This window comes from Chiloscyllium punctatum, chromosome 14, assembly GCF_047496795.1.
Source record: "Chiloscyllium punctatum isolate Juve2018m chromosome 14, sChiPun1.3, whole genome shotgun sequence".
NCBI lineage: Eukaryota > Metazoa > Chordata > Chondrichthyes > Orectolobiformes > Hemiscylliidae > Chiloscyllium > Chiloscyllium punctatum.
Genome location: NC_092752.1, coordinates 41,134,774 through 41,155,803, shown reverse-complemented (window position 1 = coordinate 41,155,803; position 21,030 = coordinate 41,134,774). Strand labels below are relative to the sequence as shown.

The following is a 21,030-nucleotide window of genomic DNA, read 5'->3' as shown; positions in this document are numbered from 1 at the left end:
AGAAAATGAGTAAACTAACTGGGAATATAAAAACATCCCATTAGTACTTTTACAAATATATAATATTTTAAAAGGCAGAAACACACAAAGGAATCATGAAGTGAAGAAATGGAAGCGACATTGAACAGATACTTTAGCCCAGAATTTTGTCTTGGGTTCAGAAACTGAGGGTTGAGTTCATTCCCAACTTCTGAAACATGAGCTGTACTCCAAAGCAAATTACTGCCATATTTTCATCTCAGAGGCGAATTGTAAAAGTGTAAAAGGAGTATGGAAATAGAAGTTGACTGATTAGAAGGCCCGATTTGATTTTGGGGGAAAGGAGCACAATTTTCACCATTGATCTTACAACCCCTAAATCTCATTCCTCACGCTTATGAGTCTTAGTGCCTCTCCCTACATAACTAGACACAGAGAGTCCACTATATGCAGATTTTAGGAACCATGACTTTGAAATTAACATTGTTTTAAAAAAAACATCCTAGCTATCCAAAAGAATTTTATTCAAACAGGTTTAAATTGGGGAGGAAGAAAATTCTCTCATTTCAAAATGGTACTTGAAAAGATAGAAATCACCTCAGTTGATCAACAAGGAAAAGAATTGCTTTTCTTTGTTGATCAATTGAAGAATTGCTTTTATGCAATTTCTTTAAAGAATTATTCACTCACCTCATCAAAGGTTAATAATCCTTTAATAACTTCTTCAAGTTATCAAACAAAATGTGAATGCATGTTTCTGCTGAAATAAGTGGTTCTGTAGCTTTTTAAACAAAGAAAAGTTCATAATATTCCGAATTATACAAACAACAATTGGGAATTGAAACAATCAACCTTTTGAAACTGAATACACATGGACCATTTTTCTAAGTTGTAGATCATCTGTTCTTTCACTTTGAAGCAAAGTGCATGGCAATTCATGGATGTGGATAGTTGGTTAGATTTTTTATGACTTCCAAAAATTTCAAAATTAAAGATCTGGGGTAATTTAACTGAAGTATAAAACATGACAGGAGGGTTTCCCAGCACATTTTATAGAATATAGAAAGCATAATGGCACTTTTTGTTTCAAGTAAAAAATGTATTGTAACACATCTCAGCACTTAATCAATACTGATCAACGTAATGGTCAATAGAGCCCCATGATGAATCATTACTAGATGCTACATTGTAGTATAAATGTGCAGTGGCACCAGAAGTTGGTTGCTATTCACCAGTCAGAATGTTCCAGATTTCTCAACAACCAACCCCCCAGTGCTTAAGAAACACTTAGAACCTTTTTGTAATGCTTCCAAAATCAACACCAGCACACAAGAGGTAGGTGGAGGACATTTAAATTTGAGACTTATGACAGTGTCCACAATTTCAGAATAAAGTGTGTGGGGTTAACCCAACCTGTCAAAAAACTATAGAAAAATAGGATAGATTTAGAAAGTCTACTGCAACTTTGAAATTACAGCAAGTTTTTGTCATTCCCAACCGCATTCCTGTCTCCGATGTCAACTTCTTTGGCAGGGAACACAAGTAAAGCAAATTTCTGTTTCAACCCATCCACCTTGGGAGAAACTGCCTTCAAGAATGGGATTTTGGTCGTGGATTTTGTAGATGCAGCCTGCCTTTGGATCAGCTGACCCAGGAAAATGTTTTGGAGGCAGCTATGGGGAGCTTTTGAGTATGGAGGCGGGTCGTTTAAGGGGTCTGCTTTGATGTTGTGAGACTTCAGCCATTATATTAAAAGACAGCGGCCCTCACCTGTTCATATTCCACCCACTCTCCATGCTCGTGCTCAAACTTATGCTCTCCATTCAGTCCAATATACCAGTGCTCTTCAGAGAGTCAATGTAGACTGAATGGGCAGAATAGCCTGCTTCCGCACTGTAGGACCCTTCATATCACCCCATTCAAGCTACATTCCCGCATTCCGATAACCCCTTATGTTTCCATGCTATACTATGCACCAGCTATCCCCCATGGCCTCTAATGACCCTCACCCACCTATGCACTCCCAGATAATCACTATGGTTTCTGTGCCATAGTCAAGTTTCATTCTGTACTCATAGCTGAAAGCCCAGTCATCCATTACTCTGTCGAAATGCCTGAGCCCCAGTTTGAATCAGAACTATGGCTTTCTGATCTGTGCTGTCATTTTCATTATGTTCACACAGATTAAAAGGTTTCAAGTGCTTGTGGTTCAGCTATGAATGCTTAAAAGTGTCTGTTAATTGGCACGAGTATTTGTCGGTAGTGAATAGGTTTTTTAAAATCATAGTGATATAATGGGGGTCATGAGGGGCCACAGGGAGGGGGTGGGAGGCATAACTCAGTAACAGGTATGAGGAGGGTTTTTCAAAATATATTTCAATAGGTTCCTTCATGGAGATTGTGGTTCACAACTCTTTCAAAAGCTAATGTGACTCCTTGGAAATTGCAGAGGACTAGGAAATGCATATACCTGCAATGGAGCCAGCCTCATTAGGCATGTGTCGACAACCTCGAGCAGCCAGCACCTTGAAAGGCACTCCTGAAAACTCGAATCCCCATCAATAGGGTTGGTAGTCCTGGAACCAGGAGTCATTCACAGTAAGAGATCCAAATTGTATCCTGGAAGGCAGTAACGAATGGACAATTAAAGTGAGAAACTTAAGGTATTGTCTTTCCGGTTTACAAAATGTTTTTGTTTGCTTATAGATGCCTACAGTCTGGCATATGTGTCAAAATGGAACTTTGAAACCTGGAATGAACCAGATCATCATGATTTTGATAATTTAACTTTCACAGTTAAAGGTGAGTTTATAATGTAGTTGATAGGTATCGTTTATGACAAGTTTTACATTGTTCTATTATAATTTAGCATTCATAAAGTGAGGTTACTGTAAAGATAGCTTAGATGTTTCTTTGTCTGTTGCCCCATTTTGGGTCATTTCTAGAGTTTTTGACAATGTATTACCTCTATTCCATTCCATTAGACATTCATTCCTAACCTTATAGTCAGTTGGGTAGTACACTGATACTTTATGCAAATAGCCCTTGTTCAAATGTGAGCCATGAAAATGGATCTTAGCAGGTTGTATGGCTGTTATCCTGCTACCTATGCTGGCTGATATGGTTAATGGTTCTCTCTGTTCAGTTATTGTGTCATTCTCCTTAAGTCAAGCAATCATTACCATTCTTCTCTAATGTCAATTCTTCATCTCATCCTCTCAAATTACTGTCCCATTTCCAACCCTTTTCCCTCCTTTTCCTTTCCAAAGTACTTAATTATGATGTAATCTCCAAAATTCATGACACCTTTCACTCAGTTTGGGTTGACATGATACAAAAATGTTGTTTTTCTTAAACACAGGCACAAATTACATCCCATGTGATTGTCACAAAAATAACTCTCATTCTGCTTTCTTTTTGATTTATTTGATGACTGACATAATTGGTCACTCTGCTTTCCGTCACTGTCATCAAACCGGGTGGGACTCATTTCAGTGTTCAGTTCTTATCTTCATAAGTATAGTGAGAGTATCATTCGCAATGACTCCTCTTCCTGCTCCTACATCATTTGCTCTAGTGTCCCCAGTGATCAATCCTTGATCCATCTCCTTAGTCATACAAGCCCGTTTCCCTATCACCCCTGCACTCACTGACATATGGTAAAAACAACACTTAGATTTTAAAATTCTCAACTATACTTTTAAGTCCCTCATTGGACAGGCCCTTTCTGTAATCTGCTCTCGCCCTTCAAGCCTCCAATATATTGTTACTCATCTAATTTCGGCCTCTTGAGTATACTCACTTTTTATTGTTCCACTTTGCTGCAGGCCTTCAACTGGTCTGAAACATCGGAAACCCCTTCCTCTCAAGAAAGATAGATCTATTATTAGATATTAAAGGCAGCAAGAAGATGGAGAGAAAGCAGGGGTATGATGTTGAGATAGAGAATTATATTGATCATATTGAATGGCCAATTCCCTACTCCTTCTCCTGGTTTCTGTTACATTTCTCTCTGCTTTTAATTTTTCTCCTTTCAGATACTTGAAAATATATATGTTGTTCAAACATCTGGTCAATATCAGTTTTATATTCCTTGATAGTTTGCTGTCATCGTTTATTTTCTTCCTCTTTATTATCTTTTTCTCTCCCTTTTCTGGCTTCTGAATTTAACCTGGGGCTATCACTGATTCTGCTTCCTTATATCCTTTTATTTAAACTTAACACTCTCCTTATGTTCCTTGTTTAAACTTGGTTATTTTATTTCTCCTTAGAATCTTTCCTCCATCCTGGGATATATTTTGGCTGAGAACCAAGAATTGCCACCTTTAAAAAGCTTTTTGCTTACTGTCATTCCTGCTAATCTATCCACTCAGTTCACTTTGCTAACTCTATCCTCATTTCATTGTATAGAAGAACCTCGGATTATCCGGCATTCGATCAACCGAATTTCAAATTATCCAAACAAGATCCCAAGGTCCTGAGGCTTGGCTAACTATGTTATCCGGCATTCAAATATCCAGCATTTGATTAACTGAATGAAATACTCCCCGCCTGTGTCCTTTGGATAATTGAGGTTCTTCTGTGATTCTCTTTTTTTCCGACCCCAGTTTCTCACTCTCAAACTGAATATTAAATTCTATCATGTTATGGTCATGACTTCCTAGGGGATCTTTTACTGAGGTAATTTATTAAACCTGTCTCATTTCCCAGTACCAGTTCCAACATAGCATGTTTCCTGGTTGGCTCCATGACACATGGATCGAGGAAACAACCTGTTTTTTTGTAAATATTATTAATTAGCAATTTTTTAAACTTTACAAATATATAAACTTATTGAAAAATACAATCAATAAATAAATATCAGTATAATAAAGAGAAAAAAAACACAAATTACAATACAACTACTGTCTACTAACTATTAACCCACCCTATAATACAAAACAAACCCTAACACTATGCAAAGCAACACCAATAAATAAGTAATAGATAAAAAAAAAGAAAAGCAAAAGAAAACACAAAAAAACCACAGAATATAGAACAGCTATGCTTGACGCAAAGCTCCCAAACAAAGGAATGGGAGCATTGTATATATACTGATATTAACTCAGAAGCTTCCCCCTTCAGGGCCCACGGCTTGACAAACCTAACCATCCTGGTTAAACAAACGCCCTAGTTAAGATAGCCGACAAATGTATATCCAGATAACTCCAGTAGGGCTGCCATGTCTTATAAAAATGGTCTGTTGTGTGATGCACCATGTTTGTAAAACAAATCCAAGGAATTGTACTCCATAATTAATGTCTGCCATCCCAGCAAGCCCGGCGGGTTCTCAGACACCCAGTTCATCAGAATATTCTTCTGTGCACAGTATGCAATAATATTAACTAGTTTCTTCCCATGCCCGTCAAAAGGTGATAAATTCGGTAGACTTAAGAGGAGAGATATCGGGTCTACTTTGACTTCAGTCCTCAATACCCTCCCTATCTCTCCTGCCACAGCGCTCCAATAAACAAGGAGCCTGTGGCATGTCCAGGAGCAATGGGTAAGAGTACTTACACTTATTCTACATTTGGGGCACATTGGAGATGCCCCTTTTTTAAACTTCGCCAGATGGTCCGGTGCCAGATGAACCCTGTGCAGAACTTTTAACTGGATAGCACATGTCCTATGACAGATTGAGATCTTTTGAGCATTCTCCCATATGTTCTCTCATGTTTCAGAAGAAATCTCCACTCCTAGCTCTTGCTGCCAGACCTCACATAACCAGTTAATATCCTGCCAGGCCCTGCAACCCAGCAGGCGATAGAGGGCACTAACCAAAAGTGTGCTTGTGGAATGTAGCAACAGCCTCTCTGTATCGGGCTTATAAGGCTTAGTGAGAAGTTAGTCTTCTTCTGGATGAAATCCCTAACCTGAAAAAAACGGAAAAGATCTCTGCTGGGTAACCCGTATTTGCGGCTCAGTTGCTCAAAAGACATCATAACCTCCCCCTCAAACAAGTCTCCCAAACTGGAAACTCCTCTCGCTGACCATAGTTTGAACCCTGAGTCCATCATCCCTGACTGGAATCCTGGCATACCAACTATAGGCATAAGTGGCGAAGTCTTGGATAAGCAACCCTCACTCTGACGCATCGCCCTCCATGCCTACATCGTACTAATGACAATGGGGTTCCGGCAGTGGTCCATAACTGTCCTCATCTTATCCATAAACAACAGGTTAATAAGAGGGCACTTTGCCTAGGACTCCTTGATATCCAGCCATATTGAGTTCAGATCATTACTTACCTAATCGCAGACAAAGGATAGCAGGGAACTCAATTGATACCTCCTGATGTCTGGGAAATCAACTTCTCCCCCTCCTTGAGGCAACTGCAATTTAGTAGGCTTGATGAGAGGCTGCCCACGATGCCAAACAAAGGAACCAAGCTGCCCCATAAGCTTCCGCAGCGTTGACCTGGGAAACATTACAGGGAGCATACGCATGGGATAAAGCAAATGAGGAAGAACATTCATCTTAGTGAGAGATATTCAGCCTGACCATGAAATTAGAAGAGCCTCTCATCCCAGGAGATCCCACCTAATATTGTTGAGCAAGTGAGCAAAGTTAATCCGAAATAATGGATCAAACTTGGGAGTAATAAAAATGTCGAGGTATCAGAATCCCACCCATTACCACTTAAAAGGGAACTTAGGGCCACCTTCAACTTCTGGCACATCCTTGAGGTTCCCCAAATGCATAGCCTCCGATTTTGCAAATTTGATCATATATCCTGAAATAGCCCCAAATGAATTGATACGTTGTATCAAATGGGGTATGGACGTCATCGGGTTCGTGTATAGTGTAATTTTGTGTGCCCTCGATCCCACTTTCAGAGCGGTTATGTGGACGTTCTGATGAATGGCCTCTGCCAACAGTTCTATCACCAACGTAAACAACAACAGTGAGAGGGGGCAGCCTTGCCGACTACTCCTACCAATCCTAAAATTCCCAAACTTCACCCCATTGGTGATGACCACGGCCATAGTGTGGCGATATAAAACCTCCACCCATCTAGCAAAGACCCACCCAACTCGAACTGTTCTAAGACATAAAAAGGGATACGGCTATTCCACCTGGTTAAATGCTTTCTCTGCATCTAAGGAAATCACCAACCCCTGAATCGATCATTGCTGACAAACTTGGACCATATTCAGAAACCTCCTAATACTATTGGAGGACCTACGGCCCCTTATAAAGCCTGTCTGGTCCTTTTTAACAATATGGGGCAACACCTTTTCCAATCTCAGTGCCAGGATCTTACATAGAATTGTGAAGTCTGAATTATAGAGAGATGGGCCTGTATGAGGCACAATCCTCAGGAACCTTCCCCTTCTTAAGAATTAAGGATATATTAGCTATTCTCAAAGATGGTGGTAAGCATTCATGCATATAGAAGTGATTGTACATCTTCAACATCGGCCCTGACAGAATCCCTATAAACTCCTTACAAAACTCACCCGGGAGACCATCAGGGCCAGGCATTTTCCCACTCTAAAGTTTCCTAGCTGCCTCGTGTATTTTCTGAACTGTCAAAGGGGCATTAAGGAGAGAGGCCTGTTACAAGGTTACCCCTGGGAGGTCAAGGTTCTTAAAAAAGGCCTCCATTTTAGCCTTCCGTCCTTGCAACTTTCAGACCAATACAATTCAGAATAAAAACTCCAAAATGCCTCATTAATCCTTTTGGCATCATATGTAAGGACCCCGGCGCTGTCTCTGATTGCAGCATGCTTTTTCGTATTCAGGTACGCTAAATACTTCCCTGACCTAGCCCCATACTCGAACAGCCTTTGTCTAGCAAAAGCAAGTTCTTTCTTTGCGTTTTGTGTAAGTATTGAATTCAAGACAGCCTGGAGGGCTGTGATCCACTGTAGCTTAGTCACCGAAGGTTGTGCAAAATGTGCTGCCTCAGCGGCTTTCAACCGCCTCTCAAGTAGACACTGCTGTTCCCCCTTCTGCCATTTCCGGCTAGCTGAATAGGAAATAGCTAATCCCCTAGCAAAGGCCTTAGCGGTCTCCCATAACATAGACTGACGACTAGCCATGCCTGAGTTTATTGTCAAGAATTCCTGAAACTCCTTCAAAAAGTATTCCACAAATTTGGAATCCTTAAGGAGAAAAGGGTTCAAATACCAGTGCTGCAAACCTAGCCCTCGCTCTTGGCCTTAACTTCTAAATATACTGCCGCGTGATCAGAGGTAGTGATATTCCCAATTTTACAACCCATAATCGAATCCAGAAGGACTGAGGGAGCCAGAAAGAGGTCAATCCTTGTGTGACATTTATGTGGATTTGAAAAAAGCAGTGAAGTCCCTGTCAGTAGGGTGTAGACATCTCCAAATGTCCACCAGCCCCAACTCCTCGCATAAGTCAGTCACCTGCTTGGCCTGCAAAGTAATAGTTGGGGGCCCACCAGGCATCATGTCCACTGTCGGATCCAAAAGACAATTAAAATCCCCCCCATTATAATGTGCTGGGTTCCAAGGGCACTCAGCTTAGAGAAAGCTGAGGGGATACGCCGGAGGACAGTAGACATTTAAAATGCCATATTCCTCCCTATGTATCAGGGTTTTAAGTATCACAAACTGTCCCTGCTCATCTTTCACCTGCTCTAATAACGTGAATGGAAGATTTTTCTGGATAGGTACTGCCACTCCCCTACTTTTAGTAGTAAAGGATGAAAAGAATACCAAGTCATAACCCTACTGTTGTAGCTTAGGTGTTCCCCATCCTGCAACAAAACGATATCAACCCTTTCCCTCTTAAGGCTAGAAAGCAGTCTTTTAACAAGCAAATTACTTCCCTTGATGTTCCAGGTGCACCATTTAATAAGACACTTAGCCATATCCCCTTTCAGAGACCCTTGAACCCCTGGGAGGGTGAACCCTGCTTACAAAGCACCGAGCACAAGTAAATAAAGACTTATAGAGTCGAAGAATTATGTATACAAAATCTACTCTATCATGACTACAAACAACTATTCCTACCAAAAATCTACAAAGAAAACCAACTATAAAACCTTGAATGGAACACTCCCCCCTCCCCCCCCCCCCCCCCAAAGGAAGGAAAACATGGGGAAAGAAGGAAAAGAGGACAAGCATTAACCGTATTCTTTAGGCCAGTCCGGCTACTTTAAAATGTCTACAAAGTTTTAGCCTGATCCGCCGAGTCAAATTTATAAACTGAGTCCTCATGGCTGAAACAGAACACTGCGGGTTGCCTTATGGAGTACTGGATACCCAGGCTCCTCAGCCTCTTTTTAACTTCGTCGAAGGACTTCTTTAAAGCTGCTGAGAAATCCTGGAAAAACATGATTTTTGACCCCTTGTACAGTGGTGACTGCGGGTATTTCCCAGTAATCTGGAGGATTCTATCACTTTTTTGCTTCTCCTTATATGAGTGGAAGTGCACTAGGACTGGGCGTGGGCGCTGCACCGTCCCCTGACCTGTGCACTGTAACCTGATAAACCCTTTCAATCTGCAGCCTGCTGGACTCGATGTCAAGGCCCAAAAGCTTCAGCAGCCAGCCTTCAAAGAAGCTGACTGGTTGCTCACCTTCCTCACCTTCAAGGGGCCCGACAATTCGGAGATTTATCCTCCAACCTCGATTTTCGAGGTTGTCGATATGGTCTCGCAAGGCCTGCACCTCTCGCTTCAACACCTGGATCTGACTGCATGATGATTCCATCACCACTTCCACGGCCTTGGTTCGACCCTCCACCTACTCCAGCTGCTCCCCGAGGCCCTGGATCTCCTGCTCATGCTTCTGCAGCATGGATGCCATGGGTTGGATAGGATGGTACCAACCTTCCCACAGATCTCCTCAATCGCCGCCCCAACCTTCAAGCTAAATCTCTCCATCGCCACAGCCAATTCCTGTGAGTCTGTCAGGTCCCCAGGGGTTCAGGACAGGCTGCTGCTGTTGCTGCTGTCTCTGGTGTGTTAAGTGCTGCAGGGGAGTGTCCTCCCTGCTGTTGTTTGCTCACTCCTTTCCCTTTGGCATCCTTCCCACTCCCAAATATTAACAAATATGTGTTCTGTAAGGTTTTAAACTAATAATTCCTCCACATAAATTGGCCAGGGATGGCAAAAAACACCAGTATGCCTTGGCTGTTAGGCAGAGCTGTCCACAGCAATTATACAGAATCGCCTTCACCTTGCCAAGTCCAGGAAACTACCTTTAATGCACACCATGAATTCATTGTTGCAATTACCCATATGAACCCAACCAATATGAGATTGAAGTCCCCCATAACTACTGCTCTGTTCATTTTACATCCTCCTATTATATGTTGATTTATACCCTATCCTACGGTGCGCCTGCTGTTTGGGGGGTCCATACACTACTCCTATGAATGTCGTCTTCCCCATTCTGTTTTTAAACTCCACCCAAATGGACCCTACGTCATTTGACCTGAGATCATCTCTCTCAACTGTTCTCATTTATTGCTTATTAATAATGCTATCTTTTCCTTCCCTACTGACTTTGATCACCTTGTAACCATATCCCCTTTATGACTATGAGATCATATGCATTTACCTTCATTTGCTCCAGTTTGTCTAACATTATATATGGAAACAGATTATGATAAACCAGAGCAGAAAGCAGTCAATCAAATCATATCCTCAGTCTTTCATCCTTAACATGACAGCTGTCACCCTTCCATTTAAAAAATAGATTTTCCTATTCACCTGGTTGCTGCTATTCCCAGACGTTCACTACTTCCAGACTCCTATGTTTTAGTTAAGTTATGCTGCTCCTCCGACAGAATTGTCACAGTGCAGAATGAGACCATTTGCCCCATCATTTTGGCACCAGTTCTCTGATGGGCATTATGATTTGGTGCCATTTTATTGCCTATTCCCTCATACCCTTGCACATTGTTTCTATCTAATAATCATCCAAAGCCCTTTTGAATGTCTCAATTGACTCTCCACCCTTTCTATCTAACCCTTTCGTGTGCTTTTTATTTCTTTGACATTCATATGTGGTCCAACTTGCCTTTAAATGCATGGTTCATTCTGTATTGGGCCCTTCAGCAGTAAGTGGCAATGATGAGGAATTAGGAAGACTTGAGCAGACCCTCTGGAGGAAAGGATGTTGTTAACAATAAGAGGCCGCATAGAGAAAGGGAGACCAACAGAAGATTTCCGCAATTAGCTCTTATCTAATGTGCTGTAAAATTGTCCCTTCTTTCTGTTCTTCCAGTCTTCTCAGTTCATACTCAATGTTTTCTACTTCCTAAGTCAATTCTACTTGAAATCCCTTCCTCTCCTGCCTCAATTCAATTTAATATTATTCTCCACTCTAGATCAATTCAAATTTGTATTTATCTCAGTACTTCCCAGTTTATTTGGTGGTTTCTCTCTCCTTAATTTGCAAATAGACAGCTTTCCCCCACCGTCTACTCCAGAATGCACGCCAAGTATCTTGCCCATCAATATACGTTCCATATATTTCCCCTTTCCCATCAATGCTATCTATTTATTTAAAAAGCTGACAATGAAAGACCAAGATGATCTGTGCCTTTATGCCAGATGCCTGAAGGTGTTGTATAAGCCAGTGAAGGGATGGGCTAGAAATATGTTATCGTGTCCATGGCACTGAACACCAATTAAACAGCTCTGTTTGTGAAAGAAAGACTGGGTGATAATTTGAAATCAGTTATGTCAATATCAGCTTTAGAAAAGTTATTTCATTTTAACTTGAATTGTGAATTAGATTGTGAATCTGGGCAATAATTCTGTCTTCACCATTCTTCCAGGCAGTGAAGAGATTATAGGGATGGAGAACAGAAAATTCACGTAAATAATGATGAGAGGCTGAGGGGTGCCCTTATAGATGTTTATAAAATCATGAAGGGCATAGCGCTACTCCAAAAGGTAGTGCTTCCAATTAAACCTGTTGCACTATAATCTGGTGCTGTGAGATTTTTAACTTTGTACACCCCAGTCCAACACCGGCATCTCCAAGTCTTGGTTTAGAGTGATATGCACCAAACACAGGCAAATCGTTTAACATGCGTGCCTTCATTGCTCAGTCCTTTGAGCTTAAGAGTTGCAAAGTTATGTTTAAATTGTATAAGACGTTGGTGAGGCCTCTTCTGGAGTACTGTGTCCAGTTCTGGTCAACCAGGAAAGCTATTATTAGGCTGGAGAAAGTTCAGAAGAGATTTACTAGGATGTTGCCTAGTATGAAAGGCTTGAGTTATAAAGAAAGGCTGGATAGGTTGGGACTTTGTTCACCAGAGCATAGGAGGTTGAGAGGTGACCTTCCACAAATTTATAAAATGATGAGGGGTATAGAAATGGTTAATGGTCAGTGCCTTTTCCCTAGAATGGGGTATTTTAAGACTAGATGGCACATTTTTAAGATGAGAGAAGAGAGACTTTAAAAAGACATGAGGGGCAATTATTTTACACAGAGGCTGGTTCGCATGTGAAATGAACTTTGAGGTAGTGGGAGTTTAAAAGACATTTGGATAAGTACATGAATAGGAAAGTTTTGGAGGGATATGACCCAAGCAGGCAGGTGAGACTAGTTCAGTTTAGGATCATGTTCAGCATGGACTGATTGGACCGAAGTGTCTGTTTCCCTGCTGTATTACTGTGTGATTCTATGACTGGGCCTAGTTCAGTTTAGGAAACCTGGTTGGCATTGACAAATTGGACCAAAAGGCCTGTTTCTGTGCTGCATGACTCTAATGTTAAAAAAAGTATGAGTACTCTTTGAAAAAGAAAAATATACCAGAAAAAATAGAGACTGGGATTCAATTAACGTGAATTGTATACTTTAGTCAGTAAGACAACAAATAGAAACATTCATTCAAATGAAAAATTCTGAAGTGTCATTGACCAGAGAGGCCTGTGAGTCCAAATATATTGTTCTCTGAAAGTGCTAGTTCTATTCGGTAAAGTCATAAAAATGTCTAATCACATATTATGTATTATAACTTAGGATATAGAATGCAACAGATATTTCTTTCTTTGTAGATAGAATTTATTAATCATACAGGTATTTTCCAATCAACCTATTTAGAGATGTAAATATGTGGTACCTGAACCCAAGGCCTCTTGGATCAGAGATAGGGCCATTACCACTGCACCACAAGAGCCCTTTATTAATCTAAAGATATTTTAAAATTGCTTTATTCAGACATATTACGACATGCCTCTACAACATGAGATTTGAACTTGGGCCTTCTGGCTTAGAGATAGGGATATTACCACTGCACCACAGGAGTCCTTTATGAATCTTCTTTTAATATGTTTCCAGAGTGGCTTTTATGTACCAATGAACATTTTTTTCACCAACAAATAATCCATTTTTTTTTCCTTGCTCTTCCATCATTAAATCATCTTTTACATGCAATTACCAATTTATATGCAAAGCTTGTCAATAGCATTAGAAATGAAGGAAAGACCAGAAGAGAGGAAAGGCCAGATGGAAGGAGATACCCACAGATATCTTTAATCACTTTGTTTGGAGATGTTATGACACATTCTGGAGTAGATGAATCTTGAACCCAGTCCTCTTCTTACAAAGTTAAGTGAAAGTATAGTTTCGATCACTGAAGTAGACCAGAGACTTGTTCTCTAATTAGAACATAGAACAGTACAGCCCCGTACAGGCCCTTTAGCCCTCAGTATTGTGCCAGCCTTTAATCCTATTCTAAGGTCAGACTAACCTACATACCCTTCATTGTGCTGTCTTCTATGTGCCTATCCAAGAGTCGCTTAAATGTCCTTAACGTATCTGACTTGACTACCACTGCCGGCAGTGCATTCCATGCACTGACCAATAGTCTGTGTAAAGAACCTGCTCTGACAATCTCCCCTAAACCTTCTTCCAATTACCTTAAAATTAACCCCCCTTATGATAGATATTTCTGCCCTGGGAAGTCGTCTCTGGCTATCCACTCTATCTATCCCTCTCAGTACCTTGTACACCTCGATCAAATCACCTCTTTTCCTTCTTAGCTCCAATGAGAAAAGCCTTAGTTCTCTCAACCTTTCTTCATAAGACATTCCCTCCAGTGCAGGCAGCATCCTGGTAAATCTCTTCTGCACCCTCTCCAAAGCTTCCATATCTTTCCTATAATTAGGCGACTAGAACTGAACACAATATTCCAAGTGTGGTCTAACCAGGGGTCTGTAGAGCTGCAGCGTAACCTCGCAGCTCTTAAACTCAATTGCCCTGCTAATGAAAGCCAACACACCAGGTGCCTTCTCAAAATCCGATCAACTTGGGTGGCAACTTTGAGGGATCTATGGACATGGACCCCTTGATTCCTCAGTTCCACCACACTGCCAAGAATCCTGCCTTGAACCCTGTATTCTGCATTCAAATTTGACCTTCCAAAATGAATGACTTCACACTTGTCCAGGTTGAACTCCATCTGCCACTTATCAGCCCGGTTCTGCATCCTGTCAATGTCCCATTGTAACCTACAACAGCCCTCCACACTGAACACAATCCACCATCCTTCGTGTCATCAGCAAACTTACTAATCCACCCTTCTACTTCCTCATCCAAGCCATTTATAAAACTCATAAAGATTGGAGGTCGCAGAACCGATCCTAGCGGAACACCCATGGTCACTGAACTCATGACTAAATACTTTCCATCTACCATCACCCTCTGACTTCTAAAGGCCAGCCAATTCTGTATCCAGACAGTCAAGTTTCCCTGTATCACATGCCTCCATACTTTCTGAATGACCCTACCATGGGGAACCTTATCAAAGACCTTGCTGAAATCCATGTACCTACATCCACTGCTCTACCTTCATCAACATGTTTTGTCACATTCTCAAAGAATTCAATATGTTTGTGAGGCTTGACCTGCCCCTCACAAAGCCTTGCTGACTATCTCTAATCAAATTATGGTTTTCAAAGTAATCATAAATCCTGTCTCGCAGAATTTTTTCCAATACTTTGCCCACCACTGACGTAAGACTGACTAGTATATAATTCCTAGGATTATCCCTATTGCCTTTCTTGAACAAGGGAATAACGTTTGCCACTCCCCAATCATCTGGCAGTACTCCAGTGGACAGTGAAGACACAGAGATCATAGCCAAAGGCTAAACAATCTCTTCCCTTACTACCCATCTGGCCCAGGGAACTTATCTATCCTTATGTTTTTCAAAATTTTCAGCACATCTCTTTCCTAACATAAACCTGTTCTAGCACATCAGTCTGTTTCGCACTGTCCTCAGAAACGTCAAGGTCCCTATCAGTAATGAATACTGAAGCAAAGTATTCATTAAGGACCTCCCCTACTTCCTCCAACTCCAGGCGCAAATTCCCTCCACTATCCCTGATTAACCTGATTCGTGGGCGGCACGGTGGCACAGTGGTTAGCACTGCTGCCTCACAGCGCCAGAGACCCGGGTTCAATTCCCGCCTCAGGCGACTGACTGTGTGGAGTTTGCACATTCTCCCCGTGTCTGCGTGGGTTTCCTCCGGGTGCTCCGGTTTCCTCCCACATTCCAAAAAAGATGTGCAGGTCAGGTGAATTGGCTATGCTAAATTGACAGTAGTGTTAGGTAAGGGGTAGATGTAGGGGTATGGGTGGGTTGTGCTTCGGCGGGTCGGTGTGGACTTGTTGGGCCGAAGGGCCTGTTTCCACACTGTAAGTAATCTAATCTAATCTAATCTAAACCCTACCCTCACACTGGCCATCCTCTTGTTCCTCAAATAAGCGTAGAACATCTTAGGGTTTTCCTTAATCCTACCCTCTAAAGCTTTCTCATTCCCTTCATTCTAGCTCTCCTAAGTTCATTCTTCAATTCCTTCCTGACTACCTTGTAACTGTCTAAAGCCTGTCTTACCCTTCCACCTCTACCTTAAATAAGCTTCCTTCTTAGAGAGAGAGTTAACTCTCGGTGATTTTAACCTGAGGGTCGCCATACCTCAGCCAGGATAAGAATTGAAACTACACTCTTGGCATTGCTCTGGACTGCAAGCTAGCCATCCAGCCAATTGAGAGGTCTGATGCCCAAGGTACAAAAGTAGGAATACTACCACTGTGCCACAAGAGCCTTCTGTTAATCTTCTTTAAAATTATATTTTCTAATCAACCTGCTCAGGGATGTTATTTCATACCTGTGGATCAGCTGGAGCTTGATTCTTGTTTTCCTGGATAAGAGGTACGACACTACCTCTATGTCATAAGAGCTGTTACTAATTTCTTTCCTTGCAAAATCACCTGGATTTCCAGTTAATCAATTTATGTGCAAAACCCAACATTTATTAGTCATTTAATTTCTCTATCCAACAAATTTCCACTCTGCTCCATATTCCCAGAAATGCACACTCACTTTACCTGGGTCTCACTCAGGATGTGTTCTATCCCAATTACTCATGAAGCTTACTGATTATACACTTTCAATAGTCCCTTATTAAAATAGAGCTTGCAAAGATTAGATGTGTTTTTTTAGTTGTACATTTGCTAGATGACCCCAAATGTGCAAAGAATTATGCTGACAACCAACTTAAGATTGTCAGTTGGGCTTACAATCAGGTGCACTTGCGTGTGTTGGTAGCTACAGACATAATACACATAGTCCAGACTGAAAGAATATGTACATGCACAATGCCTGGTTTCAGCTCAAACAAAACGGGTGAAAAGCCATTTGCTGGTAATCTCAAGGCAATGCCCTGACTAATCAGAGTCAGCGGTTAACTGCCAATCATCATTAATTGGCTAATTCTTGTGAAAATGACTCTTCCAAGCAGAGTCCATTTGCCAACCAATCAGCACTCTCTTTCTCATGTAGTATATACATTTTGGTTTTCTTTTTAGATTGGTAATCTTCAAATTGTCCAGATGAGTGCAAGATATAAAGTTTTGACATAAATGTATTTTGTTCCAGCAATAATCAATTAACCTGAACACCACCTTAACTATTTGTTACATTAACAAGTAATGAAGAGATGATGAAGTTGTTCAGTTTGGTATTAGAGTATGTTTGCAGTTTTGATGTTAGATTATGGAAAGGTAGATTGTTAAAACTATGAAGATCCCACAGAATAGATTCACTAGAATGGTACCAGAGTGATAAATTGTAGTTTTGAGGAGAGGCTTGAGATGCTGAGATGGTTTCCACTGAACAGAGAGACAATTGGGAAGAGACTTGTTAGAGGCTTTTGAAAATTATGTACTTTTTTGAAAGAGTGAATAGAGAACTCTAGATCCTCAGGCTATTGTGTCAACCAAAAAGGATCATTGCTTTGAAATGGACACGAAATATTTGAACTTAGACATTTCTTTATGCAATGAATTATTATAGTTTTCTCTTGTATTGTCAGATAAGATTTCTTGAGCTAATTGTTTCTTTTACTAGTTTCTATTTTTGATAGCTTTGAAAGAAAGTGGCATGTTAAATTATACCCTTGGACAAAAAGTGTAAGATTGTGTAATGACTTGTGTGATTTTAGGATTCCAAAACTACTATGACGCCTGTTCAGAAGGTTTAAAAGATGCTAACATACAACTTCAACTAGGTGGACCTGGAGATTCATGTCATCCTCCTCCACACTCGCCTATCAGTTGGGGTTTGCTAAATCACTGTTATAATGGAACCAACTTCTTTACAGGAGAAATTGGAACACGACTAGACTACATTGCTTTACACAAGAAGGTGAGTCAGGTTGAATTATTTTCAAGTTTCAGGGATAGCAAACTGTTTGAAAATTATTTTTTGGACTGCTTTTTTTAAACAATTGTTTATTGTTATGTTTGTAAGTAGCTGATTGTCTTGTTGGCTTTACAATCTTCTGTAGGAGATTGGAACAAGGAACAGAAAAAAAAGTGAAATATTAGCATACCTGTTTCATGTGTTTACCTGTTATTTGAGAAGCTTTAATTACATGTAATCATACTGGCATAGTCACAGATTCTTCACAATGGTAAATTATCTAGAATACAAATTTAGTATGTTACGGAATGAGACTACACAAGGAGTCCTGTATTTTTTTTAAAATGCTGCTACCGGTAACAAGGACTACCACAATTTCTGGCTTTCAGCCAGCTAACTGGATTGCCCATGGCTGTACAAAATACAGCACATCTTAACTAGCTGGCTTGTAGGGACTATTACCCCGCCAAACGACTGCAGTAACTGAAGAGAGTTAACCGCCATCTTAAGGGAATGTGTGAATGAGCAATAAGTACTGGCAGTTAAAGCCAGAATGATTACATTAAGTCTGCTTTCAGTTTTTTTTAATATATTCAGATGTCAGACCTGCAATCCCTGGAATGTTTCCACAGCAAGATGCCACAATCAGTCCAAAAAGTCATTCTGGCTACCACACAATTGAGGAGTTTTGTGCACAAATTTTAGTGTTGCCAATTGAATCAAATAGCATGTTATTTTGGTTATTCAAATTAGTTAGAGAACAGACAATTTCAATCAGTCTGCACTTTGCAAAACTCCAACCAAATACTCCACAATTGTGCAGCAGTTGGTGAACAGTCCTCAATGTGAAAATGCCTGCACTGACAACCAATTTATGATGACCAGTCAATCTTGTAACTTTTATCTGCTTGCTAGTAATGGCATGCATTCATACTCTGAGACCCTAATCTCTTTTTTTTGAAAACCAAAAGATATATAGCCTTTTAAATGAATTACTTAGAAACTTAACCACCCAAATATCCCTGCTGCTTTTACCATATAATGCTTTGGACAAAGTCGACTGGCTAAGCAGTTAGCACCCTTTCCTCTTCCATAATAAATTGTTGTTATCTTTTGAAATTTCGTAATTCCTCTTCCATAATAAATTGTTGTTATCTTTTGAAATTTGGTAATCTTGTATTGTCCTAACAAATGCAAGATTAAAAAACAAATTTCCAACATATTGCTCTTTTCTACAATATTCAAATCCTGTAACACCAAATAACAATAAATTAAATCTGTGAGACACCCTTTCCATGCCTGACGTATCATAATCGATGTCCCAAAGCTGAATACAGTACTGTACTCCAATTAGAATTTACCAAGGCTGTGTATAAAAAGCATAACATCACACCCCCATCCCCAACCCATTGTATCATATTCCAACATTTGAGATTGTCTAATAGTTTTTTTAATTACATTTTATTACTATACATTAGCTTTAAGTGATTTCTGTAAATTGATTTCCTTTCCTTTTCCAAAGCAGTGGACCTTTCCTCTATCAAACTGTCAGAAATGGAGATTTTCTTTGATTGTTCAGGATCATTCACAACTTCTCACATACTAAAAGTCTGCCATATGCAGCACGATCTGGATAGCGTTCAGGCTTGGACTGAGAAGTGGCAAGTAACATTCACACTATCAAGCTATGATCATCTCTAACAGGAGAGAATGTAGCTAACTCTTATATTCATGGGCATTAACATCTCTGTGTTCATCCTCATCAAACAACCACTTTGAGCTTTCCAATCACCAGAAGCTGATCTGGACTAACTATGTAAACATGGTAACTACAAGATTAGGTCAGAGTTAGGAATTCCATAATGAGTAACTCATTTCCTGACTCTCCACAGCCTGCCCACCAAGCACAAGTCTTGAGTGTGATGGAGTACCCCCTACTTGCCTGAATGAGTGCAACTGCAATTAACACTCAAGACACTCAACACCATCCAGGCCAAAACAGTCTGTTTAATTTGCACCTCATCCAGCATCTTAAACAATTATTCTGTGCACCACCAATGCTCAGTGCCAGTAGTATTAACCATCAGAAAACTTCAATGCAACATATCACCAAGATCTGTTTGAAGGCACCTTCTAAACCCATAAACTCTACCATTTCAAAGGAAGAAGGGCAGGAAATGCATGGGAACACTATAATCTGCAAGTTCACCTCCAAGCTACGCACATCCTGACTTGGAACTATAGATTGACATTTCTTAACTGTCATAGCATCAAAATCCTGGAACTTCTTTCTGGACATTACTTTGAATGTACATGCACAGCATGGATTGCACTGGATCAAGACAATGTGTGTATCTTGTAAATAAATAAAGAGAAGCAGCTGGTTACTAGATGCGAGAAACTTCTCCAAATTGCCAAAGAGACCTATAATTCTGATCCTCAAGAATTTTGTAAGTTTCAATAAGTTCTTCCTTATTTATTAAATAGTGAAGTGAGATTTTCAAGTTTCAATCCAAATGCCGACTTCAGTATTTTGGACTACCATTACAAGATATTTTCAATTTCCGAACCTCCCTCTTTTAGTAATAGTTCTTTTAGCATGCTGATATGGAATACCTTCAGATTTTGGAGAAATGACCTGTTTTAAGTCCTAATATTTTCTCTGTTACTTCTTAAAGTTACATTAAATGCAGGAAATTTTCTCTTTTTCTTAAAATTAGGTGCCCCTATACTTTGCCATAAGACCATAAGGCAAGCAGAACGAGGCCATCAATGAGATCATAGCTGATATGATTATCCTCAGCTCCACTTTCTGCTTTTTCCCTATAACAGTTGATTTCTTTACTGATTAAAAATCTGTCTATCTCAGCACCGAAGATATTGAATGACCCAGCCTCAACAGCCCTCTGTGGTGAAGAATTCCACAGATTCTTAATCTCCAAGAGAAGAAATTCCTCCTCTTAAATGTGCAACCCCTTATTCTTACATAATGCTCTCTGGTCCTAGACTTTCCCACAAGGGGAAACAACCTTTCCACATCTACCCTGTCAACTCCCCTCAGAATCGTGAATGTTTCAATAATGTCTCATTTGAACTAGTAGAGGCCCAATCTACTCAACCTTTCCCAGGAACATAGGAACAGTAGTAGGCCATTCAGCACCTCGAGCCTATTCTGCCAATCAGTGAGATCGTGGCTGATCTGTAGCTGAACTTCACATACTTGGCTTTGGCACATATCCCTTAGTACTTCTACTGTTCTCATAAACTGTCCCTCTGTAGTTGTATTAGCTCACTGAACTTTCTCTAGACTGTCTCCAATGTCTGTATTTCTTTCCTTAAATAAAACTGTTCATAGTACTCCAGATGT

The 21,030-nt window shown here is 40.4% G+C and overlaps 1 protein-coding gene across 4 annotated transcripts in view; it reads left to right on the top strand.

The window, feature by feature from the left end:
- idua (alpha-L-iduronidase) overlaps positions 1-21,030 on the top strand; it is a 261,756-nt gene that overhangs the window by 140,345 nt on the left and 100,381 nt on the right. For all 4 annotated transcript variants that reach the window (XM_072584238.1, XM_072584237.1, XM_072584240.1 and 1 more), the window contains 2 exons: positions 2,686-2,781; positions 17,464-17,666. In XM_072584238.1, coding sequence (XP_072440339.1) covers positions 2,686-2,781; positions 17,464-17,666 — 299 coding nt within the window. The remainder of the gene's footprint in view (positions 1-2,685; positions 2,782-17,463; positions 17,667-21,030) is intronic.